The sequence below is a fragment of the Leucoraja erinacea genome, unplaced genomic scaffold (genome assembly GCF_028641065.1).
Source record: "Leucoraja erinacea ecotype New England unplaced genomic scaffold, Leri_hhj_1 Leri_188S, whole genome shotgun sequence".
Taxonomy (NCBI): domain Eukaryota; kingdom Metazoa; phylum Chordata; class Chondrichthyes; order Rajiformes; family Rajidae; genus Leucoraja; species Leucoraja erinaceus.
Genome location: NW_026576089.1, coordinates 160,697 through 187,500, shown reverse-complemented (window position 1 = coordinate 187,500; position 26,804 = coordinate 160,697). Strand labels below are relative to the sequence as shown.

The 26,804-nt window shown below is 47.4% G+C and overlaps 1 protein-coding gene across 1 annotated transcript in view; it reads right to left on the bottom strand.

Annotated features, from left to right (window-relative positions):
• Window positions 1-22,081, bottom strand: part of LOC129716211 (host cell factor 1-like) — a gene marked incomplete at its 3' end in the record, with an annotated part of 44,983 nt that extends 22,902 nt beyond the window's left edge. Inside the window, exons 1-5 of the mRNA XM_055666082.1 lie at window positions 21,876-22,081; window positions 12,811-12,959; window positions 8,189-8,349; window positions 6,165-6,373; window positions 3,440-3,524 (exon numbers count right to left, since the gene is read on the bottom strand). Coding sequence (XP_055522057.1) covers window positions 3,440-3,524; window positions 6,165-6,373; window positions 8,189-8,349; window positions 12,811-12,959; window positions 21,876-22,035 — 764 coding nt within the window. The remainder of the gene's footprint in view (window positions 1-3,439; window positions 3,525-6,164; window positions 6,374-8,188; window positions 8,350-12,810; window positions 12,960-21,875) is intronic.
• Between the last annotated feature and the right edge of the window lie 4,723 nt (window positions 22,082-26,804).

Below are 26,804 nucleotides of genomic sequence, written 5' to 3'. Positions count from 1 at the left end.
TATGCCTATCCAATTTATTTTTAAATGATACCAATGAACCTGCCTCCACCACTTCCACCGGAAGCTCATTCCACACCGCCACCACTCTCTGCGTAAAGAAGTTCCCCTCATATTACCCCTAAACTTCTGTCCCTTAATTCTGAAGTCATGTCCTCTTGTTTGAATCTTCCCTATTCTCAAAGGGAAAAGCTTGTCCACATCAACTCTGTCTATCCCTCTCATCATTTTAAAGACCTCTATCAGGTCCCCCCTTAACCTTCTGCGCTCCAGAGAATAAAGACCTAACTTATACGTGTCAAGGATCTTGGCCAAGGGAACCAGATCAACTTCGGACCAAGGACCACAGTGTTCCCGGGCACTCTCAGGAGCTCAGACTCAAGAGGTCCGATAGTGTACTTTCTACTGCCATCGAGACCCTGGCCAAACTGCAGCCTCTTACTCAGTCTGCAGAGATAGTTTCCAGCAAGATCCTGCCGACTACACCAATATAATCCTGCCAACTACGCCAATATATCTTACAGTAATATTTTGGACACTTGGGAGCGGGCATTAGGTGTGCAGAGGGGCGTAACGTATGGGTATCGTGGACAGGGAGTGATCATAGAAACATAGAAATTAGATGCAGGAGTAGAGGCCATTCGGCCCTTAGAGCCTGCACCGCCATTCAATATGATCATGGCTGATCATCCAACTCAGTATCCCGTACCTGCCTTCTCTCCATACCCCCTGATCCCCTTAGCCACAAGGGCCACATCTAACTCCCGCTTAAATATAGCCAATGAACTGTGTGTGGCCTCAACTACCCTCTGTGGCAGAGAGTTCCAGAGATTCACCACTCTCTGTGTGAAAAAAAGTTCTTCTCATCTCGGTTTTAAAAGGATTTCCCCCTTATCCTTAAGCTGTGACCCCTTGTCCTGGACTTCCCTAAACATCGGGAACAATCTTCCTGCATCTAGCCTGTCCAAACCCCTTAAGAATTTTGTAAGTTTTCTATAAGATCCCCTCTCAATCTTCTAAATTCTAGAGAGTATAAACCAAGTCTATCCAGTCTTTCTTCATAAGACAGTCCTGACATCCCAGGAATCAGTCTGGTGAACCGTCTCTGCACTCCCTCTATGGCAAGACCAGGCACAGAGCTGGAGAGTATATAGTTCCCATCAGACCGGGGAGAACAGTCTGTAAGATCTCTGAAGATCTTTCCTGGTCCGAGAACACGGATGCAATTATAAAGAAAGCTCATCAGCGCCTCTACTTCCTGAGAAGATTACGAAGAGTCGGTTTGTCGAGGAGGACTCTCTCTAACTTCTACAGGTGCACAGTAGAGAGCATGCTGACCGGTTGCATCGTGGCTTGGTTCGGCAACTTGAGCGCCCTGGAGAGGAAGAGACTACAAAAAGCAGTAAACACTGCCCAGTCCGTCATCGGCTCTGACCTTCCTACCATCGAGGGGATTTATCGCAGTCGCTGCCTCAAAAAGGCTGGCAGTATCATCAAAGACCCACACCATCCTGGCCACACACTCATCTCCCCGCTACCTTCAGGTAGAAGGTACAGGAGCCTGAAGACTGCAACGTCCAGGTTCAGGAATAGCTACTTCCCCACAGCCATCAGGCTATTAAACCTGACTCGGACAAAACTCTGATTCTTAATAACCCATTATTTGTTATTTACACTTTATCAGTTTATTTATTCATGTGTTTTGTAGTCAATGCCTATTATGGTCTGTGTGCTGAAGCAAAGCAAGAATTTCATTGTCCTATCAGGGACACATGACAATAAACTCGAACTTGAACTATGCTGAATAAGAAAAGTCCGGGGACATTCATCTCTTTGTTTGTACAACTACTTCAATAAAGAACCGAGTGGAAAACTGTTCTATTTGGTCTGCGCAAGATCACTACTACTTACCGGCAAAGGAAAGTTGGACACTGGAAGGAACTATTTGAAACATATAAGATTATTAAGGGTTTGGACACGCTAGAGGCAGGAGACATGTTCCCGATGTTGGGGGGAGTCCAGAACCAGGGGCCACACACACACACAGTTTAAGAATAAGGTGTAAGGCCATTTAGAACGGAGACGAGGGAACACTTTTTCACCCAGAGAGTTGTGAATCTGTGGAATTCTTTGGTGTAGTCGGCAGGATTTTATTGGCGTAGTCGGCAGGATCTTGCTGGAAACTATCTCTGAAGACTGAGTAAGAGGCTACAGTTTGGCCAGGGTCTCGAAGGGGCCGAATGGCCTCTACTCCTGCACTTATTGTCTGTTGTTTTGTCGTGCCCCCTCCTCTTCCAGCTTTCTTACTCCCAACACAAACAGTGTGAAGAACCCGAAACGTCACCTATCCAATAGACAAAGACAATAGGTGCAGAAGTAGGCCATTCGGCCCTTCGAGCCAGCACCGCCATTCAATGTGATCACGGCTGATCATCCACAATCAGTACCCCGTTCCTGCCTTCTCCCCATATCCCCCTGACTCTGCTATTTTTGAGCCCTATCTAGCTCTCTCTTGAAGGCATCCAGAGAACCGGCCACCACCGCCCTTTGAGGCGGAGAATTCCACAGGCTCACCACTCTCTGTGAGAAAAAGTGTTCCCTCGTCTCCGTTCTAAATGGCTTACTGCTTATTCTTAAATTGTGGCCCCTGGTTCTGGACTCCCCCAACATCGGGAACATGTTTCCTGCCTCTAGCGTGTCTAAGCCCTTAACAATCTCATATATGTTTCAATGAGATCCCCTCTCATCCTTCTAAACTCCACAGAGTGTACAAGCCCACAGCCGCTCCATTCTCTCAGCATATGACAGTCCCGCCATCCCGGGAATTAACCTGGTGAACCTACGCTGGGCTCCCTCAATAGCAAGAATGTCCTTCCTCAAATTAGGGGACCAAAACTGCACACAATACTCCAGGTGTGGTCTCACCAGGGCCCTGTACAACTGCAGAAGGACCTCTTTGCTCCTATACTCAACTCCTCTTGTTATGAAGGCCAACAGGCCAAAACCGCACACAATACTCCAGGTGTGGTCTCACCAGGGCCCTGTACAACTGCAGAAGGACCTCTTTGCTCCTATACTCAACTGCTCTTGTTATGAAGGCCAACAGGCCTAAAACTGCACACAATACTCCAGGTGTGGTCTCACTAGGGCCCTGTACAACTGCAGAAGGACCCCTTTGCTCATATACTCAACTCCTCTTGTTATGAAGACCAACAGGCCAAAACTGCGCACAATACTCCAGGTGTGGTCTCACCAGGGCCCTGTACAACTGCAGAAGGACCTCTTTGCTCCTATACTCAACTGCTCTTATTATGAAGGCCAACAGGCAAAACTGCACACAATACTCCAGGTGTGGTCTCACTAGAGGTCTGTACAACTGCCAGCCTCCCGCCCCCAGCATTGACGGTGAGGTAGCGGCCTGGCGGGAGCCAGAGGGACTCACTTGTTGCCGATGGTGGTGGCGGAGTGCAGGCTGCGGGGGAGGGGAGAGACGCCGTTCACGTTGGGCTTGTTCCACGTCAGGGTGTCTGTGGGATGGAAGATGCATTGTTTCAGACGGCAGCCGCACCCAATCACCCCTCCCCCCCCACACACCCCCAACCGCTACGCCATCCCTCCACACACTCCCGAGGTGAGACACTCAGTGAAACATTGAAAATAGGTGCAGGGTTAGGCCATTCGGCCCTTCCATAGAAACATAGAAACATAGAAATTAGGTGCAGGAGTAGAGGCCATTCAGCCCTTCGAGCCTGCACCGCCATTCAATATGATCATGGCTGATCATCCAACTCAGTATCCCGTACCTGCCTTCTCTCCATACCCCCCTGATCCTTTAGCCACAAGGGCCACAGCTAACTCCCTCTTAAATATAGCCAATGAACTGTGGCCTCAACTACCCTCTGTGGCAGAGAATTCCAGAGATTCACCACTCTCTGTGTGAAAAAAAGTTCTTCTCATCTCGGTTTTAAAGGATTTCCCCCTTATCCTTAAGCTGTGACCCCTTGTCCTGGACTTCCTTAACATCGGGAACAATCTTCCTGCATATAGCCTGTCCAACCCCTTAAGAATTTTGTAAGTTTCTATAAGATCCCCTCTCAATCTCCTAAATTCTAGAGAGTCTAAACCAAGTCTATGCAGTCTTTCTTCATAAGACAGTTCTGACATCCCAGGAATCAGTCTGGTGAACCGTCTCTGCACTCCCTCTATGGCAATAATGTCCTTCCTCAGATTTGGAGACCAAAACTTCCAACCAGCACGGCCACCATTCAATGTGATCGTGGCTGATCATCCACAATCAGTACCTGCCTTCTCCCCATATCCCTTGATTCCGTTAGCCCCAAGAGCTAAATCTAACTCTCTCTTGAAAACATCCAGTGAATCGGCCTCCACTGCCTTCGGTGGCAGAGAATTAGGGGATATGGGGAGAGGGCAGGAACGGGGTAGAACGGAGACGAGGAAAATCTTTCCCACCCAGAGAGTTGCGAGTCTGTGGAATTCTCTGTTCCCGATGTTGGGGGAGTCCAGAACCAGGGGCCACACACACAGTTTAAGAATAAGGGGTCGGCCATTTAGAACTGAGACGAGGAAACACTTTTTCTCACAGAGAGTTGCGAGTCTGTGGAATTCTCTGCCTCAGAGGGCGGTGGAGGCCGGTTCTCTGGATACTTTCAAGAGAGATTTAGATTGAGCTCTTAAAGATAGCGGAGTCAGGGGGTATGGGGAGAAGGCAGGAACGGGGTACTGATTGTGGATGATCAGCCTCGATCACAGGAGTAGGCCATTCGGCCCTTCGAACCTGCACCGCCATTCAATATGATCATGGCTGATCATCCAACTCAGTATCCTGTACCTGCCTTCTCTCCATACCCCCTGATCCTTTAGCCACAAGGGCCACATCTAACTCCCTCTTAAATATAGCCAATGAACTGTGTGGCCTCAACTACCTTCTGTGGCAGAGAATTCCACAGATTCACCACGCTCTGTGTGGGAAAAAAAATGTTTTTCTCATCTCGGCCCTAAAAGATTACCCCTTTATCCTTAAACTGTGTGATCCCTTGTTCTGGACTTCCCCAACATCGGGAACAATCTTCCTGCATCTAGCCTGTCCAACTCCTTAAGAATTTTGTAAGTTTCTATAAGATCCCCCCTCAATCTTCTAAATTCTAGCGAGTACAAGCCGAGTCTATCCAGTCTTTGTTCATATGAAAGTCCTGCCATCCCAGGAATCAGTCTGGTGAACCTTCTCTGTACTCCCTCTATGGCAAGAATGTCTTTCCTCAGATTAGGAGCCCAAAACTGTACGCAATACTCCAGGTGTGGTCTCACCAAGACCCTGTACATCTGCAGTAGAACCTCCCTGCTCCTATACTCAAATCCTTTTGCTATGAATGCTAACATACCATTCGCTAATACTTCTTAAGGGGTTGGACAGGCTAGATGCAGGAAGATTGCTCCCGATGTTGGGGAAGTCCAGGACAAGGGGTCACAGCTTAAGGATAAGGGGGAAATCCTTTAAAACCGAGATGAGAAGAACTTTTTTCACACAGAGAGTGGTGAATCTCTGGAACTCTCTGCCGCAGAGGGTAGTCGAGGCCACACAGTTCATTGGCTATATTTAAGAGGGAGTTAGATGTGGCCCTTGTGGCTAAGGGGATCAGGGGGTATGGAGAGAAGGCAGGGATGGGATACTGAGTTGGATGATCAGCCGTGATCATATTGAATGGCGAATGGTGCAGGCTCGAAGGGCCGAATGGCCTCTACTCCTGCACCTAATTTCTATGTTTCTATGTAAACCTTCTTAAACCATTCGCTAATACTTCTAATAAATTAAAAACATTAAAAATTAAAAAGAGTGAATCTCCCACCGCACCCCCCCCGGCGGGCACACCCACACCCACACCCACCCACACCCCACACACACACACACACACCCCACGGCCACACACACACACGCCCACACCCCCACACCCACCCCCACACCCACCCACACCCACGCCCACACACACCCACATACACACACACACACACACACACACACACCCACACACACCCACACACACACACACACACGCACACACACACACACACACACACACACACGCCACACACACACCCACGCCCACACACACACACGCACACACCCAGCGCACCGCAGCGCCAGCACTCACCGATGTCCAGGGTCCAGAGGTCACCGAGCCGGCAGCCGCTCATGCCGCCGTAGATGACCAGCCGGGACGTCTTCTGGTCGGCGTCGGTGTAGATGATGGCGGTGTGGGATTCGCGAGGAGGGGGAAGCACCCCGTAGGTGATGGGGTTGTCCCAGCAGAGCACCCCCGACCCTGGACGCAGCTCCAAGATGTAGACGTCGTTCAAATAACTGCACGTGGGGGGGGGGGAAAGGGAGACACAACCCAATCATCAACGTTACCCGAACTGGCCCTATATTACATCTAGGCTGGATTACTGTAACGCGCTCTATTTTGGTGTTGCTCGTTCTTCACTGGTTCGTCTCCAGTTGGTTCGGAATGCTGCTGCTCGCCTTTTAACAGGGACTCAAAAGAGGGAGCACATATCGCCAATTCTGGCCCCCCTGCACTGGCTCCCGGTGCACTTTCGGGTTCATTTTAAGATACTGTTATTCGTTTTTAAATCTCTGAATGGGCTCGCCCCGCCTTACCTCTCTGAGCTGCTCCACCCATACGCTCCTGCCCGGTCCCTCAGGTCAGCTGGTCAGCTGCTCCTGGAGGTACCGAGGTCTAGTCGGAGGCTCAGAGGGGATAGAGCCTTCTCTGTTGCTGCTCCGGCACTCTGGAACACCCTGCCGTTGTACATCAGACAGGCCCCCTCACTGTCCATCTTCAAATCCAGTGTTAAAACACATTTGTACTCCCTGGCTTTTGACCATGCCTGAGGCTTTGCTTCTGTTTGTGGTGTTTTTGATGTTTCTTTATTTTACATGTCTTTTCCTACTATTTCTTTTGATTGTTATTTTTGGTGTGTATTAACTTTTTTGTCAATGATTAGTGATGTACAGCACTTTGTTGCAGCTATGTTTGTTTTTAAAGTGCTCTATAAATAAAATTATTATTATTATTATTATATGTGTGTGCATATAGCAGGCACATATTCACCTCCAGAACAAAAGTGGTGCATATAGCAGGCATGACATTCACCTCCAGAACAAAAGTCGGAAATATTGGCAGGGGGTCCAGGCCAGTTAGTGGGAGTTCACGGGGCTCCTGCATTTTGAATAAATTGAAAGACTGATTCCTGGGATGTCAGGACTTTCATATGAAGAAAGACTGGATAGACTAGAATTTAGAAGATTGAGGGGGGATCTTGTATGCTGTTTTGATCCCCTAATTTGAGGAAGGGCATTCTTGCTATTGAGGGAGCCCAGCGTAGGTTCACCAGGTTAATTCCCGGAATGGCGGGACTGTCGTATGCTGAGAGAATGTGGAGCGGCTGTGGGCTTGTACACTCTGGAGCTTAGAAGGATGAGAGAGGATCTTATTGTAACATATAAGATCATTAAGGGTTTGGACACGCTAGAGGCAGGAAACATGTTTCCGATGTTGGGCGAGTCCAGAACCAGGGGCCACACACACTGTCTTAGAATAAAGGGGAGGTTGATCTTATTGTAACATATAAGATCATTAAGGGTTTGGACACGCTAGAGGCAGGAAACATGTTTCCGATGTTGGGCGAGTCCAGAACCAGGGGCCACACACACAGTCTTAGAATAAAGGGGAGGCCATTTAAGACTGAGGTGAGAAAAAACGTTTTCACCCAGAGAGTTGTGAATTTGTGGAATTCCCTGCCACAGAGGGCAGTGGAGGCCAAGTCACTGGATGGAGTTAAGAGAGAGTTAGATAGAGCTCTAGGGGCTGGTGGAGTCAAGGGATATGGGGAGAAGGCAGACATGGGTTATTGATTGGGGACGATCAGCCATGATCACAATTAATGGCGGTGCTGGTTTGAAGGGCTGAATGGCCTCCTCCTGCACCTATTTTCTATGTTTCTTCTTCTTCTTCTACTTGCGTATGTCGTGCACAGCCTAATATCACGCCAGGTTGATTGCATCCGTCGAAACAGGGCGGACCACATGAAGGTTGCAATCTCCCCATCCCTCTATGTTTCTATGCCAACCATGGCCTGCAACGCAAGCCATCACCTCCCGCTCCCCTCTTACCGCGGGATGTTGTTCTTGGGGTCCTCGCTGTCGTTGGCCAGACCCCCGAAGAGGTAACACTTGTTGTCCACCAGGGAGAAGCTGTGGCCGAGGCGGGGGCAGGGCAGCGAGCCGTTCTTGGGGGGTTTGGGCTTGAGTTTCTTCCACTCCCACCGGCTGGCCTGCACAGGGTCAAGTCAAGTCAAGTCACTTGTATTTCTATAGCACGTTTAAACAACAACTCGCGTTGGCCAAAGTGCTGGAGGTACTAACGTTATACAACATGGAAACATAGAAATTAGGTGCAGGAGTAGAGGCCATTCGGCCCTTCAAGCCTGCACCATTCGCCGTTCAATATGATCATGGCTGATCATCCAACTCAGTATCCCATCCCTGCCTTCTCTCCATACCCCCTGATCCCCTTAGCCACATCTAACTCCCTCTTAAATATAGACAATGAACTGTGTGTGGCCTCAACTACCCTCTGTGGCAGAGAGTTCCAGAGATTCACCACTCTCTGTGTGAAAAAAGTTCTTCTCATCTCGGTTTTTAAAGGATTTCCCCCTTATCCTTAAGCTGTGACCCCTTGTCCTGGACTTCCCCAACATCGGGAACAATCTTCCTGCATCTAGCCTGTCCAACCCCTTAAGAATTTTGTAAGTTTCTATAAGATCCCCTCTCAATCTCCTAAATTCTAGAGAGTATAAACCAAGTCTATCCAGTCTTTTCTTCATAAGACAGTCCTGACGTCCCAGGAATCAGTCTGGTGAACCGTCTCTGCACTCCCTCTATGGCAATAATGTCCTTCCTCAGATTTGGAGACCAAAACTGTACACAATACTCCAGGTGTGGTCTCACCAAGACCCTGTACAACTGCAGTAGAACCTCCCTGCTCCTAGACTCAAATCCTCTACGGCAAGAATGTCCTTCCTCAGATTAGGGGACCAAAACTGTACGCAATACTCCAGGTGTGGTCTCACCAAGACCCTGTACAACTGCAGTAGAACCTCCCTGCTCCTAGACTCAAATCCTCTATGGCAAGAATGTCTTTCCTCAGATTTGGAGACCAAAACTGTACGCAATACTCCAGGTGTGGTCTCACCAAGACCCTGTACAACTGCAGTAGAACAGTGGTTCATAGATTAAGTACATACATAAATACATACATATAGCTCTCACTCAGAGGATGTCAAGAAAGGCTTGGGAGTAAAGATGAGTTTGAAGTCTCGGCTTAAAGGAGTCGATGGAGGGGGCTGTTCGTTCTGATGGGAAGAGGGATGATGCTGTTCCACAGTCTAGGGGCTGCAACCGTAAAGGCTCGGTCGATCTCCCCACAGCTTATGCCTAGAGGTTCAGTAACCCCAAGTCGGCCGATCTGAGGGACCTGGAGGTGGTGTGGTGTGGTGGGTGAGCAGACGTTTGATGTAGGTGGGGGCAAGCCCGTTATGGGCTTTGTAGACTTAAAGGAGCATCTTGAAATGTATTCTGAACCGCACAGGGAGCCAGTGGCGAGAGGCCAGGATCGGGGTGATGTGGTCCCTTTTTCGGGTGCCCGTCAGGAGTCTCGCTGCGGCAAGGGTCAAGTCAAGAGAGTTTATTGTCATGTGTCCAAGATAGGACAATGAAATTCTTGCTTGCTGCAGCACAACAGAATATAGTAAGCATAAATACAGAACAGTTCAGTTCAATATGACGTGGAAAAGCTTTTCCCACTGAGAGTAGGGAAGATTCAAACAAGGGGACATGACATGAGAATTAAGGGACTGAAGTTTAGGGGTAACATGAGGGGGAACTTCCTTACTCAGAGAGTGGTAGCTGTGTGGAATGAGCTTCCAGTGAAGGTGGTGGAGGCAGGTTCGTTTTTATCATTTAAAAATAAATTGGATAGTTATATGGATGGGAAGGGAATGGAGGGTTATGGTCTGAGGGCAGGTATATGGGACTAGGGGAGATTATGTGTTCGGCACGGACTAGAAGGGTCGAGATGGCCTGTTTCCGTGCTGTAATTGTTATATGGTTATTATATTATATGGTTATAATATACACATAAATAAACAGATCAAGTGCAATAGGCTGTTACAGTTCAGAGTCTGTTTGATGGCGAGTTTAATAGCCTGATGGCTGTGGGGAAGAAGCTGTTCTTGAACCTGGATGTTGCAGATTTCAGGCTCCTGTACCTTCTACCCGATGGTAGCGGAGAGATGAGTGTGTGGCCAGGATGGTGTGTGGGTCCTTGATGATACTGCCAGCCTTTTTGAGGCAGCGACTGCGATAGATCCCTTCGCCGGTGGGGAGGTCGGAGCCGATGATGGACTGGGCAGTGGTCACAACTTTCTGCATCCTTTTCCGCTCCTGGACGCTCAAGTTGCCGAACCAAGCCACGATGCAACCGGTCAGCATGCTCTCTACTGTGCACCTGTAGAAGTTCGAGAGAGTCCTCCTTGACAAACCGACTCTCCGTAATCTTCTCAGGACGTAGAGGCGCTGTTGAGCTTTCTTGACGATTGCATCAGTGTGCTGGGACCAGGAAAGATCTTCGGAAATGTGCACGCCCAGGAATTTGAAGTTCTTGACCCTTTCCACCATCGTCCCGTTGATATAAACTGGACTGTGGGTCCCCGTCCTATCCCTTCCAAAGTCCACAATCAGTTCCTTGGTTTTGCCGGTGTTGAGGGCCAGGTTATTTAGAATTTAGAATATTGAGGGGGGATCTTATAGAAACTTACAAAACTCTTAAGCGGTTGGACAGGCTAGATGCAGGAAGATTGTTCCCGATGTTGGGGAAGTCCAGAACAAGGGGCCACACACACACACACACAGTTTAAGGATAAGAAGCAAGTCTTTTAGGACCGAGATGAAAGAAACATTTTTTTTCACACACAGGGAGTGGTGAATCTCTGGAATTCTCGGCCACAGAAGGTAGTTGAGGCCACACAGTTCATTGGCTATATTTAAGAGGGAGTTAGATGTGGCCCTTGTGGCTAAAGGGATCAGGGGGTATGGAGAGAAGGCAGGTACAGGATACTATATAACCATATAACAATTACAGATTCAGATTTAGATTCAATTTTAATTGTCATTGTCAGTGTACAGTACAGAGACAACGAAATGCATGGAAACAGGCCATCTCGGCCCTACAAGTCCATGCCGAACAACATTTTTTCCCCTTAGTCCCACCTGCCTGCACTCATACCATAACCCTCCATTCCCTTCTCATCCATGTGCCTATCCAATTTATTTTTAAATGATACCAACGAACCTGCCTCCACCACTTCCACTGGAAGCTCATTCCACACCGCCACCACTCTCTGAGTAAAGAAGTTCCCCCTCATGTTACCCCTAAACCTCTGTCCCTTAATTCTCAATACTGAGTTGGATGATCAGCCATGATCATATTGAATGGCGAATGGTGCAGGCTCGAAGGGCCGAATGGCCACCTCCTGCCTATAACCATATAACCATATAACAATTACAGCACGGAAACAGGCCATCTCGACCCTTCTAGTCCGTGCCGAACACATAATCTCCCCTAGTCCCATATACCTGCGCTCAGACCATAACCCTCCATTCCCTTCCCATCCATATAACTATCCAATTTATTTTTAAATGATAAAAAAACGAACCTGCCTCCACCACCTTCACTGGAAGCTCATTCCACACCGCCACCACTCTCTGAGTAAAGAAGTTCCCCCTCATGTTACCCCTAAACTTCAGTCCCTTAATTCTCATGTCATGTCCCCTTGTTTGAATCTTCCCTACTCTCAGTGGGAAAAGCTTTTCCACGTCAACTCTGTCTATCCCTCTCATCATTTTAAAGACCTCTATCAAGTCCCCCCTTAACCTTCTGCGCTCCAAAGAACAAAGACCTAACTTGTTCAACCTTTCTCTGTGACTTAGTTGTCGAAACCCAGGCAACATTCTAGTAAATCTCCTCTGTACTCTCTCTATTTTGTTGACATCCTTCCTATAATTGGGCGACCAAAATTGTACACCATACTCCAGATTTGGTCTCACCAATGCCTTGTACAATTTTAACATTACATCCCAACTTCTATACTCAATGCTCTTAATTCTCAATACTGAGTTGGATGATCAGCCATGATCACATTGAATGGCGAATGGTGCAGGCTCGAAGGGCCGAATGGCCTCTACTCCTACACCTATTATCTATGTTTCTGAATGTTGTTATTGTGCTGGCACCATTTGGTCAGTCAGTCGATCTCACTTCTATACTCTGACTCGTCCCCATCAGGGACGACAGATGGCACAATGGGCTAAGTGTTCGGCTGGCGACCGGAAGGTAGCCGGTTCGAATCCCGCTTGGAGTGCATACTGTCGTTGTGTCCTTGGGGCAAGACACTTCACCCACCTTTGCCTGTGTGTAATGTAATGTAATTATGTGAAGCACTTTGGGGTCAATGCAAGTTGACTGAAAATGTGCTATATAAATAAGATTATTACTATTATTATTATTAGTGATACGTCCCACAACAGTGGTGTCGTAGAGGTGCTGTTGTGCTTTCGTTATAATTGCATCAGTGTTCCCAGATCAGGGGAGCGAGGGTTCAGTTTACTTTACACAATACAGTAATGCTTTATTAGCCAAGTATGTTTTGGAAATGGTGTGGGGGAGGAGGTGGTACCTGCAGTTCGTAGAGGTCGTTGCTGTATTTTCCGTACTCCACCATGCCACCGAACACCAGCAACCGGGTCCCGTCACACACGAACCCGTAAGCTGCGCACCCGGGCGGGATATCTCCTCGCACGGCGGGGATGAACCACTGGTTGGTGGCTGCGGCGAGCAAAGAGCACACAGAGGGAAGAGAGTTCAAATTCAAGTTACACTTATTGTCACGTACACCGTGAAATTTGAGTTACCATGCAGCCACACAAATAAGACAAACACAACACTGTAGGATTTTTTTGGGCAGCGGGCAGGGGCTATAGACCTGCACGGGAAGGTAGACGCTCCCGCCCCCACGAGTCTCGGGCAGATGGGGTTCGTCAGTCCATCTAGGAGAGGGAAAACTCTGATTTAAAACCTCCAGCTAGATATCAAATTATAAAAGGACTGGACAAGCTAGATGCAGGAAAAATGTTCCCAATGTTGGGCGAGTCCAGAACTAGGGGCCACACACAGTCTATGGTATGTTAGCTTTCATTGCAAAAGGATTTGAGTATAGGAGCAGGGAGGTTCTACTGCAGTTGTACAGGGTCTTGGTGAGACCACACCTGGAGTATTGTGTACAGTTTTGGTCTCCAAATCTGAGGAAGGACATTATTGCCATAGAGGGAGTGCAGAGAAGGTTCACCAGACTGATTCCTGGGATGGCAGGACTGTCTTATGAAGAAAGACTGGATAGACTTGGTTTATACTCTCTAGAATTTAGGAGATTGAGAGGGGATCTTATAGAAACTTACAAAATTCTTAAGGGGTTGGACAGGCTGGATGCAGGAAGATTGTTCCCGATGTTAGGGAAGTCCAGGACAAGGGGTCACAGCTTAAGGATAAGGGGGGAATCCTTTAAAACCGAGATGATGAAGAACTTTTTTCACACAGAGAGTGGTGAATCTCTGGAACTCTCTGCCACAGAGGGTAGTTGAGGCCAGTTCATTGGCTATATTTAAGAGGGAGTTAGATGTGGCCCTTGTGGCTAAGGGAATCAGGGGGTATGGAGAGAAGGCAGGTACGGCATACTGAGTTGGATGATCAGCCATGATCAGATTGAATGGCGGTGCAGGCTCGAAGGGCCGAATGGCCTACTCCTGCACCTAATTTCTAAGAATAAAGGGGAGGCCATTTAGGACAGAGGTGAGAAAAAAAATTTCCACCCAGAGAGTTGTGAATTTGTGGAATTCCCTGCCACAGAGGGCAGTGGATGGATTTAAGAGAGTGTTAGATAGAGCTCTAGGGGCTAGTGGAGTCAAGGGATATGTGGAGAAGGCAGGCACGGGTTATTGATTGGGGACGATCAGCCATGATTACAATGAATGGTGGTGCTGGCTCGAAGGGCCAAAATGGCCTCCTCCTGCCTTGTGGCCATATCCAGTCATGGAAAAGGCTCCAGGAGTAAACTTGGAGAAAATCCGGAGTCCTGGTGCCCCTTTGGTTCGATCAGCGACGTGGAGAGGAGGGACGTGCTGCATGGCCTGCAACAGCCTGTCCTCCATATGACATCGCCCAGGCTTGCATCCGAGCAGGATGCATCACCCATGGTCACAGTCATGACCGAGAGGGGCCGACTACTACCACCAAACTAGAATGAACAGTTCCCACTGTGAGGGAAGGCAACAATAGGCAATAGGTGCAGGATTAAAGGCCATTCGGCCCTTCGAGCCAGCACCGCCATGGCTGATCATCCACAATCAGCACTGGTACTGGGGGATCTTATCAAACTTACAAAACTCTTAAGGGGTTGGACAGGCTAGATGCAGGGAGATTATTCCCGATGTTGGGGAAGTCCAGAACAAGGGGTCACAGTTTAGGCAGTGAAGAAAGCGAATGGTATGTTAGCTTTCATTGCAAAAGGATTTGAGTCTAAGAGCAGGGAGGTTCTACTGCAGTTGTACAGGGTCTTGGTGAGACCACACCTGGAGTATTGTGTACAGTTTTGGTCTCCAAATCTAAGGAAGGACATTATTGCCATAGAGGGAGTGCAGAGAAGGTTCACCAGACTGATTCCTGGGATGTCAGGACTTTCATATGAAGAAAGACTGGATAGACTTGGTTTATACTTTCTAGAATTTAGGAGATTGAGAGGGGATCTTATAGAAACTTACAAAACTCTTAAGGGGTTGGACAGGCTAGATGCAGGAAGATTATTCCCGATGTTGGGGAGTCCAGGACAAGGGGCCACACACACAGTTTAAGGATAAGGGGGAAATCGTTTAGGACCGAGATGAGGAAAACAATTTTCACACAGAGAGTGGTGAATCTGTGGAATTCTCTGCCACAGAAGATAGTTGAGGCCACACAGTTCATTGGCTATATTTAAGAGGGAGTTAGATGTGGCCCTTGTGGCTAAAGGGATCAGGGGGTATGGAGAGAAGGCAGGTACAGGATACTGAGTTGGATGATTGAATGGCGGTGCAGGCTCGAAGTAGGCCATTCGAGCCAGCACCGCCATTCAATGTGATCATGGCTGATCATCCCCAACCCGTTCCTGCCTTCTCCCCATATCCCCTGACTCTGCTATCTTTAAGAGCCCTATCTAGCTCTCTCTTGAAAGTATCCTGCCTCCAGCGCCCTCTGAGGCAGAGATATCCACAGACTCACAACTCTATGTGAGAAAAAGTGTTTCCTCCTCTCCGTTCTAAATGGCTTACCCCTTATTCTTAAACTGTGGCCCCCGGTTCTGGACTCCCCCAATATCGGGAACATGTTTCTGTGTCTAGCATGTCCAAACCCTTAATAATCTTATATCTTTCAATAAGATCCCCACTCATCCTTCTAAACTCCATAGTGTACAAGCCCAGCCGCTCCATTCTCTCAGCATATGACAGTCCCGCCATCTCGGGAATTAACCTGGTGAACCTACGCTGGGCTCCCTCAATAACAAGAATATCCTTCCTCAAATTAGACCAAAACTGCACACAATACTCCAGGTGTGGTCTCACTAGGGCCCTGTACAACTGCAGAAGGACCTCTTTGCTCCTAAACTCGACTCCTCTTGTCATGAAGGCCAACAGGCCAAAACTGCACACAATACTCCAGGTGTGGTCTCACTAGGGCCCTGTACAACCGCAGAAGGACTTATTTACTTATAAACAGAGAAATTCAAAGTCTATGAAGTACAATTACAGATACAACCAGATTTGTGAAATCTGAAAAGCTCAATTTGAAATTGCGTGGGGGAAATTTATTGATAATTTAAAATACTAATTACCCTTTACCTAAAACTAAATTGCAAGTCTTAAATGCAAATACATTTTGCAGACAAGACTATTTGCATGGACTCAGTGGACTGAAGGACCTGTTTCCGCGCTGTATCTCTAAGCTAAAATCAATTTGCAATTTTAAAATGACAATAATTCTTTTGTGCACATCTCTGGAATAATACGAAGGTAGACACAAAATGCTGGAGTAACTCAGCGGGACAGGCAGCATCTATGGAGGGAAGGAATAGGTGACGTTTCGGCTCAAGACCCTTCTTCAGACTGAAATAATACAAAGGTTGACACAAAATGCTGGAGTAACTCAGCGGGACAGGCAGCATCTATGGAGGGAAGGAATAGGTGACGTTTCGGCTCAAGACCCGTTTTATTTACTTTTAAATCCCTAAGTGGTCTTGCCCCGTCCTACCTATCTGAGCTTCTTCACCCTTATTCGCCCTCCCGCTCTCTCAGGTCAGATGATCAGCTGCTCCTGATTGAGCCAAAGACTAAGCGGAAGCTCAGAGGGGACCGTGCCTTTGCTGTGTCGGCTCCGAGATTGTGGAATGAATTGCCTCTGCACGTTAAACAGGCCCCTTCTCTAGCTGTTTTTAAGTCACTCCTGAAGACATATCTATTCTCCATGGCCTTTGTAGACCAGTGAGGTGTTGAATTGTTTATTAACTTTATTTGCTTGGTTTTGCTGCGTTGTTCGTACTCGTGTTTTATGTTTTTTAATTTATTGTTTGGATTTTTGTATGTAATTTATGCGCCTCGTGTTAGTTGTATGTTCTGTTGTTCTGCCTGTTTTATGATGTCTTGCTTGTTTTCTTTTTTCTGTACAGCACTTTGGTCAGCCTTGGTTGTTTTTAAGGTGCTTAACAAATAAAGTTATTATTATTATTATTATTCTTCAGACTGAAATAATATGAAGGTAGACACAAAATGCTGGAGTAACTCAGAGGAACAGGCAGCATCTCTGGAGGGAAGGAATAAGGTCGAGGCACTTCTTCGGACTGATGTTATATATATATAACATTTAAATATCTGGGAGTCCACATCTCTGAGGATATGACATGGTCATCACACGCCTCAGCACTGGTGAGTAAGGCAAGGCAGCGCCTTTACCACCTCAGGCAATTGAGGAAATTCAGAGTGTCTCCGAGGATCCTACAGTGCTTCTACGCAGCGGCGGTGGAAAGCATCTTGTCCGGGAACATTACCATCTGGTTCGGGAATTGCTCTGCCAAGGACAAGAAGGCTCTGCAGAGAGTAGTGCGTTCGGCCGAACGCACTATGGGAACTTCACTCACCCCCCTGCAGGAACTATACAACAGGAGGTGCAACTCCAGAGCAAACAAAATCATGAGAGACCTCTTCCACCCCCCCTGCAACGGACTGTTCCAGCCGCTACGGTCAGGCAAACGCCTCCGTTGCCATGCAGTGAGAACGGAGAGGTTGAGAAGGAGTTTCTTCCCAGAGGCAATTCGGACTGTAAATGCCTTTCTCACCAGGGACTAACTGTACAGAACGTTTTTCCTTCCATTATTTATTATGTAAAAGAATATGTGTGTTATGATTGTGTTTATAATTTGTTTGGTTGTTTTGTTGTTCCGCGAGCATTGCCACTTTCATTTCACTGCACATCTCGTATGTGTATGTTACAAATAAACTTGACTTGACTTGACTTGACTATATATACCATAGTTTTAACTAATGTTTGAAACTTACGATTGAATAATTATTTTTTACATATGTCCAAAATAATACTATGGGTCGCCATGTCTGAAGTACAATTGCAATTTAATATTTTGTATTTAGTTTGGTTTAATTTAGAGACACAGCTTCCTAACGATTCCACACCAACCAGCGATCCTCACACATAACACTATCCTGCACACTAGGATTCAAGATTCAAGAGAGTTTATTGTCATGTGTCCCTGATAGGAAAATGAAATTCTTGCCTTGCTTCAGCACAACAGAACATTGACTACAAAACAGATCAGTGTGTCCATATACCATTATATAAATATATATAGGAACAATTGACATCACATTTCAAACTAAAATTGCTACTAGATTTTTATTTCCTGCATATGGGGTGATTTCACGAAAGGTCACTTGAGCGTAGATCCGCACACACGTGACCAAAAATCTCAACTGGAGTACATGTTATACATCGGTACATCGATACATATGAATGCATTTCGTTGTCTCTGTACTGTACACTGACAATGACAATTAAATTGAATCTGAATCTGAATCTGAAGTGAATGGGAAAACACGCACTTTCCCACCCGTTAAAAACATGGAAAACGGCCGATATTTGAGCTGAAATTTTCTGTGCCAGTCGGGGTGACCGTGAAGCACAGCGACCTAAATTTTCAGGCAAAAAAAAAGATAGAAAGTAAGGTAATTACAAGAGGGAGCTGAAGGTGCCAATCCAGCGGAAGTGCTTAGCAGACATTTGCCGTGGAGATTTAAAGATCCAAAATATCGGGAATTATCGCGTTTGCTCGCTGAATTTCATTTAACTTACTTTTGATGAAATTCAGCGAGCAAACGCGATAATTCCATATTATTTAAATCTCCACGGCGTTTGCTGTTCACTTCCGCTGTTTTTCACCTTCAGTCCCTCTTCTAATTACCTTACTTTCTATCTTTTTTTATGCCTTAAAATTTAGGTTGCTGTGTGTGTTTTCCCATTTACTAACATGTACCGATGTATAACATGTACTCCAGTTGAGATTTTCGGTCACGTGGGTGCGATCTACGCTCCAGTGACCTTTTGTGAAATCACCCTATAGGGAGGTTTCACGGCAGTCGGTTCACGACCCATGACCCGTTGTTCCACGCTACTCCAGTTACACGCTAGAAACATAGAAACATAGAAATTAGGTGCAGGAGTAGGCCATTCGGCCCTTCGAGCCTGCACCGATTCAATTTAGGTCGCCAACTCAGTGTACCTGCCTTCCCCATTGATCCCCTTAGCCACAAGGGCCACATCTAACTCCCTCTTAAATATAGCCAATGAACTGGCCTAACTACCCTCTGTGGCACCAGAGATCCCACTCTCTGAGATTTTCGGTCACGTTTAAAGGATTTGCGGATCTACCTGGACTCCCCAACATGAACAATTTTCCTGCAATCCAACGTCTAAGAATTTTGTAAGTTTCACGGATCAGTCTCAATCTTCAAATTCTAGAGAGTATAAACCAAGTCTATCCAGTCTTTCTTCATAAGACAGTCCTGACATCCCAGGAGTACAGTCTGTACAGTCTGTACAGCGATGGACTGCAGGTAGGCACTAAACATTGTTTCCAGCGTATCGGGCCCGTTAAAACCCGCCAAAATTGTCAATGTTTGCGCTGTAAATAATGATGGAAATCGGGATAAGCATGAGAGACATTTATCCTACTTCAGAATTCCAAAGGTGAGGAGAAATGATGGTAGATAGAAACGAGAGCTGTAGGGGCAACAACAGCCAGAGTGCCTGGCGAACATTGGCCGTTTGCTCACTGCATTTCATCAACACTAAGGCATTATTTGTGTTTTTTCTTCATTCCTTTGGCATCTAAAAGGTTTCAGAAGTGATAAATCTGGCTGTAATTTTTTTAAATCGCCCATGGTTCTCGTGGGTCTTTACATACAAAATGAAAACGCATCTGAAGAAACATTTACCACCAGATTTATCACTTCTGAGACTTTTTAGATACCAAAGGAATCAAGAAAAAACACAAATAATGCCTTGCTGTTGATGAAATGCAGTGAGCAAACGCGATAATTCCCAATATTTCCAATGTTTACCAAGCACTTTAGCTGCTGTTGTCCCTTCAGTTCTTGCTTCTCTATACCTTCATTTCCCTTCACGTTTGGAATTCTGAAGTTGGGGACATGTCTCTCACACTTACCCCGACTCCCACAAATTTTTTCAGCGCAAAAATTCAACATTCTGGCGGTTTTTAACAGGTAGGAAAGTACGCGTTTCTTGCATTAATAACATATACCGGTAGTGACGGATGTCTTCCAGTTGGATTTAACGGCTCCATGCGTCGAGCCCTATGACCCAGTGACCTATGGTGCAACCTCCCTATATCTGTGTGCCTTGTGCTTATGTCTGGAATAATTCATATATGACTACATATTTGAGGTACTAATAAATTAGTCATCTTAAATTTGCAAATACAAATACAAAACGATAATTGCTGGAATAGATGCAAACTAAAAATTACAATGCACAATTTCCGCACGGCCAAATATTGTTTTGAATGGAACATTGTAATGCCTAATCACACCCATGGCTAAGGGTTTTGGTGAGCAATCGAGGGGGGGAATCTGCAAAATTTAATTTACGTATACAAGCTTTGCAAGATTTCCTGCATAGCAAGGCATTGTTTTGAATGGGACATTGCACTGCCTTAAGACGCCGAAGGCAAAGGGTTTTGGTGAGCAATCCGGAGGGGGGGAAGGGAATCTACAAATTTGAATTTGCGAATGCAAGATAAGCTGTCCGTCTTTGCAAAAAGATTTCCAGGCAGTTTTTTTGAATGGGGACGTCCAGTGCAATGGCTTTAACTGGCCGGATGCAAGGGGTTTTGGCGTGCAACCGAGGGGGAACGGTGCAATTGTTAATGTGCAAAGGGGTGGGGGGGAGAATCTTCAAATTTCCAATTTGCGAATGTAAGAAGATTTCCAGCCATTGTTTTTTTTTGAATGGGGACGTCCATTGCAATGGCTTTAACTCGCCGGATGCAAGGGGTTTGGGCGTGCAACCGAGGGGGAACGGTGCAAATGTTAAGGTGCAAAAACAGTGGGGGGGGGGGGGGGGGGGGAATCTGCAAATTTGAATTTGCGAATGCAAGATAAGCTGTCCGTCTTTGCAAAAATATTTCCAGGCAGTTTTTTTGAATGGGGACGTCCATGCAATGGCTTTAACACTCGCTGGATGCAAGGGGGTTGGGGCGTGCAACCGAGGGGGAACGGTGCAAATGTTAAGGTGCAAAAACAGTGGGGAGGGGGGGGGGAATCTGCAAATTTGAATTTGCGAATGCAAGATAAGCTGTCCGTCTTTGCAAAAAGATTTCCAGGCAGTTTTTTGTTTTTTTTGAATGGGGACGTCCATTGCAATGGCTTTAACTGGCCGGATGCAAGGGGTTTTGGCGTGCAACCGAGGGGGAACGGTGCAATTGTTAATGTGCAAAGGGATGGGGGGAGAATCTTAAATTACGTCCATTGCAATGGCTTTAACTCGCCGGATGCAAGGGGTTCGGGCGTGCAACCGAATTGTTTTTTTTTTTGAATGGGGACGTCCATTGCAATGGCTTCAACTCGCCGGATGCAAGGGGTTCGGGCGTGCAACCGAGGGGGGGCGGTGCAATTGTTAATGTGCAAAGGCAGTGGGGGGAACTGCAAAATATAATTTACGCGTGCAAGTGGTGGTCCGGCTTTGCAAGATTTCCAGCCATTGTTTTTTGAATGGGGACGTCCATTGCAATGGCTTTAACTCGCCGGATGCAAGGGGTTCGGGCGTGCAACCGAGGGGGAACGGTGCAATTGTTAATGTGCAGAAGGAATTTGCGGGGGGGAGTGTGGGATAGCAGCGGGGAGAGGGATCAACGGTCTCGGGCGCTTTGGCGCCAGAGCCGCTGCTGTGGCGGCCGCCATCTTGTCCGCCCTGACGTCACCGCCCCCCCCTCCCCCTCCTCAAAACAAACCCGGTGAGCGGCCGTTCGTGAGGGGGGGGGGTGGTGGGATAGTATAGGAGGGAAAGGGAGGATTCGGATTCGTTAAATAAGCGTTTTTGAGGTGTTTTTTTTTGTTTTTTAAATCCGTCCACCTGTGTTGTAAACGTGCAGCTCGTCGACGATGCCCTCGTTGCCGCCGCCGAAGACGACCATCAGCTCCTTGATGGCGACGGCGCGGTGTCCGTGGCGGGGACGGGGCACCGGGCCGCTCGAGCCCGAGACGCGCTTCCACTTCAGCATGGAAGCCGCCATCTTGCCGTCGCCGTTGCCGCCGCCGCCGCCGGAGCGGGCGAGGAGGAGGGGGAGGGGCACGCACGCACGACGTGGGCACGCACCACGCACGTCCCTCCTCCCCTCCCTCCCCATTGGCCGGGAGTCGCGTCAATCGTCCGCCCCCACGCTTACACTGCCAGCTGATTGGTCAACGACACGCCGTCAATTAGTCCGCCCCCTGCAGCTTACACCCACTCAGCTGATTGGTCACGCACGACCCGTCCGTCAGGTTTGGGATACGCGCGTCACTCCGCAGGGAACGCCCACTCGACGTCATGACGCGATTTCATTTGTTCATGCGGGCACGCACGACTCATGCGACGTGAACACGCACGACCCGCCCCCCCCCCCCCTCCATTGGCCGGGACACGCGTCAATCCCCACAGGAAACGCCCACTCGACGATCAGGCCGCAGTTTCATTGGTTCATGCGGATAGGAAACGCCCACTCAATGCGACGTGGGCACGCACGACCCGCCCCTTCCCCCCCCATTGGCCGGGAGTCGCGTCAATCCCCACAGGGAACGCCCACTCGACGATCAGGACGCGATTCCATTGGTTCATGCGGACAGGAAACGCCCACTCAATGCAGCACGTGGGCACGCACGACCCGCCCCTCCCCCTCCATTGGCCGGGACACGCGTCAATCTCCCCAGGGAACGCCCACTCGACGCTCAGGACGCAATTTCATTGGTTCATGCGGACAGGAAACGCCCACTCAATGCGACGTGGGCATGCACGACCCGCCCACCCCCTCCATTGGCCGGGACTCGCGTCAATCGCCCGCCCCCACGCTCAAACTGCCAGCTGATTGGTCAACGACACGTCAGTCAAGGTAGGATACGCCCACTGCAGGGAACGCCCACTCAACGCTCAGACCACTCATTCCACGATCTGATTGGTCGAGGACACGTCCGTCAGGTTAGGATACGCCCACCCCGCCTTCAAATCGTCATCTGATAGGTAAATCCGGACACTCCATAAATCTGCATAAATCAGTGACGTCACCCGCGCCTGCAACCATGGCAACCGCCGCCTCCACTTTAAGTCGCCTTCAGGGAAGCCCAGAAATCACACAAACGTCAAGAAAAATGTATTGGAGAAGAAGACGTTTTCCCGCTGCCGGTAATTTAAAAAAAAATAACGCGTGGAGAGGCAGTGATGGGAGGGGGGGTGTGACGTCATGACGTTCGGGGGCAGCGTGTGACGACATCGCCGTTGGGGGGAGGGGGGAGGAGCGTGTGACGTCATTTCGTTCCGCGGTAGCGTGTGACGTCGTCGTAGTTGGTGGCGGCGCGTGACGTCGACCTAGTCCGGGGAGGAGCGTGTGAGGTCATCACGGTGCGGGGGAAGCGCGGGAACCCCGGGCGGTTGCCCCTGGCAACGGGGCCTACATTCCATTAGAGCCTCAAGTGTTTCCCAGTCATTTGTCCCAGATAAAGCAATTACATCCATAACTTGCAGCAGCACAATAATATAATATATATACAAGGGGCAACATTACATTAAAAAATGCATTGAATATAAAATATCATAAAAATCATATAAAATCTTAGTATATCACTTATAAAATTTATATATTTAAAAACTTTAAAGATGTTGTAAAAAGTGTCCTATGTTTAGCAATGTTACAAAATTTTGAGATTTTAAAAATCAAGTCTGCTTGATTATCCCCTCAGATAAAGCATAACAATAAGTTTAATTTGACACCAAATTCACTTTCATATCTCAAGTATTAAAAAAGTTATGGCCATTTTCATACTCGGAAATTAGCATCTTGTTCCCTATTGATTTTCAATGGACATTACAAAAAAGCTGTGATCGTGGACAGTCAAAAGCCCATTTCTTAAGGAAGGATTAACATTTTTAAATAGCCTAAGTGTCCAAAGATTATTCACAAATAATTCACAATATAACATGATTTTTATATCTAATTTACATTAATTTATAGGCCAAATGGAAGGAATTTAGATAGATATAGATATAGATATGCCATTTATTGTCACTATACATGTACAGTGAAACTGAAAGCTGCTCGTACTCAGTGCATACATACAATTTTACACAAAAAAAACAAGAAACAGAAAAAACAAAACTGAAGGGATATGGGGGGGGGGGGGGGGGAACTAGGTGCACAAATTCTTGATATACAGGCGCTACATACATAGATACATATTAATACAGATGGAAGTCCGTGTTGGGCGGTTTGCTTTATATAAGTCTGCGAGCATTGTGTGGTAATTTGAAAACTATGGTAACTATATTATCTCGGGAATAAAACTAGCCTTTTTGCGTCCGTTTGTCCTGGATTTCGTGCACCTATAGCGCCTTCCAGAGGGCTGCAGGTAGAACAGTCTAGTAACGCAGGATTTAAGCTGTTCAATTGCTGTAAATAAATGCCCATTTAAATCGGCTTTCTAGTGGGTGCATGTGAACGAATGCTGATTTAGAAAGGTTTTGAACATCGCGCTGGATATAGTGCCCTCAAATGCCGAGATTTAAAACTGCGGGATATAAAAAAGTGTCCTAATGAACTACTCGCTGTAGATAACTTGAAAGATACAGGGTCATATATTGCCCCATTTGCCGTAAAAATAAGGTACATACCTTTAATATGTTTGCTTTATAAAACCTTTGGCTGCGAGATGTTGCGGTACCATGAGACTCTGTGGAATGTTAAAACTATTAAAACTATATTATCGAGGCCTCAGCAAAGTAAATAAGGCCTTTTTTACCGGGTCTTGCAATTGCGAAATTCGTTCTCCGATGATCCTCTAGGCTTCTACATCAGTGGCGATGGGTAAGCATCTAGTCCGGGAACATCGCCATCTGTTTTAAACCCCCCCAGGACAAACTATGCGCCAAAGTGCGTTCGGGCCGACAAACGCACTATGGGCAGATTCTCAACGACCCTGCATTCAGGTAGGTTTTGTAACATACCTAAGTATATCACTTATAAAATTTTATATATTTAAAAACTGTAAAGCTGTTACGTCAAAACGCCTGTCCCATGTTTGAGAGGGAGGAGGTTGAGAAGAGAGGGAATTCGGACTGTAAACGCCTAGAGTCAGGGACTAACTCTGCAGTAAGATTCCGTAAACCAATGTGGCCAATGTTGTTTTATATGTCTTGTTGTTTGTCTTTTGACAAAATGTCCGCGAGCATTGCCTTTTTCATTTCACTGCACCATCTCTGTGGTGTATGTGCCAAATAAACAAAAAAACTTGACTATATAATGCGATGTCATTCTGTTGTTCAGAGAAGTGGATTGAGGACAGTGAAGTGTCTACATTGGTCACTTAGCTGGAATTCTCGCTCCCTTCCATCGGCCGATAATAAGTAGAGTTTTGAACTGGTCTGCCAAACAGTTTGTGTGTTGTCTGTTTCTTAAGAAGCGACCTGTTTAGTTGTTATAAAAGTAACTTTTTCACTTGCATGCGACTGCGTGCGTTTGGCGCGACCAGACGGAAGCGGTGATCGCGGTAAGTACACGCTAAGTTCGCGAATGGCGTAATTTACGTCATACTCACCAATCAGCAGGGCAGGAGGCGGGCTGACTGAATTTGGGCGTCGGACGGTGACGTAATCGCGCAACGGCATGCCGGGCGATGAAGTTATCGCACAACGCCACGCGCTAGGCGTACGCCGTCAAGATGCTGCGTACATCAAGACGCTGCGTACGCCGACAGGCCGTTGGCGCGTGGAATTTTCGGACAGTGCGGGATTTTCGGAGCCCCGCGCGATGTCGGAACCAGCCGCGCACAACTCCATACGCCTCCACGCTTGGAAGTGGGACCGGCCCCGCGCGGCCCATACGCCTCAAGCGACCACGTTTGGTCGCACCAGACGCAAGCAATCGCCCCCTTAAGTCCACCCTCCGCTACCTCCAGTTTAAATTCCATTCTTCTTGGAGAACCAAGAAGAACCAAGAACCAAAAAAGCTGGAGTAACTCAGAGGGTCAGACATCATCTCTGGAGAGAAGGAATGGGTCTCGACGCCAAATGTCACCCATTCCTTTTCTTTAGAAATTCTTGGTAGATAAAAATGCTGGAGAAACTCAGCGGGTGAGGCAGCATCTATGGAGTGAATGAATAAGCAACGTTTCAGGTCAAGACCCTTCTTCAGACTTCTTTGACCCGATATGTCACCTATTCCTTCGCTCCATAGATGCTGCCTCACCCGCTGAGTTGCTCCAGCATTTAGCGTTTACCTTCGATTCAAACCAGCATCTGTGGTTCTTTCTTAAACAAACCTATCCCACTGAGGGCGGTGGAGGCCGGTTCACTGGATGCTTTCATGAGAGAGCTAGATAGGGCTCTTAAGGATAGCGGAGTCAGGGGATATGGGGAGAAGGCAGGAACGGTGTACTGATTGGGGATGATCAGCCGTGATCACATTGAATGGTGGTGCTGGCTCGAAGGGCCGAATGGCCTCTACTCCTGCACCTATTGCCTATTGTCTATTGAGTTACTCCAGCATTTTGTGTCTAGCTTCGATTTAAACCAGCATCTGCAGTTCTTTCTTACACAAACTTGTCCCACTGAGTTACTCCACCATTCTGTGTCTACATGGGGCTTGTAGGCTAATTGGCTTTGGTAAAATTTGTCCCTAGTGTGCAAGGGCCTGTTTCCGCGCTGTATCTCTAAAGCCTAAATGTTACGTCTGATGCCAAACTTGTGCTTGTGCAAGGTGAGAGATTTGTGCAACAGAAAAATGCTTTTCGCTGTATCTTAGATGATAAATAAACT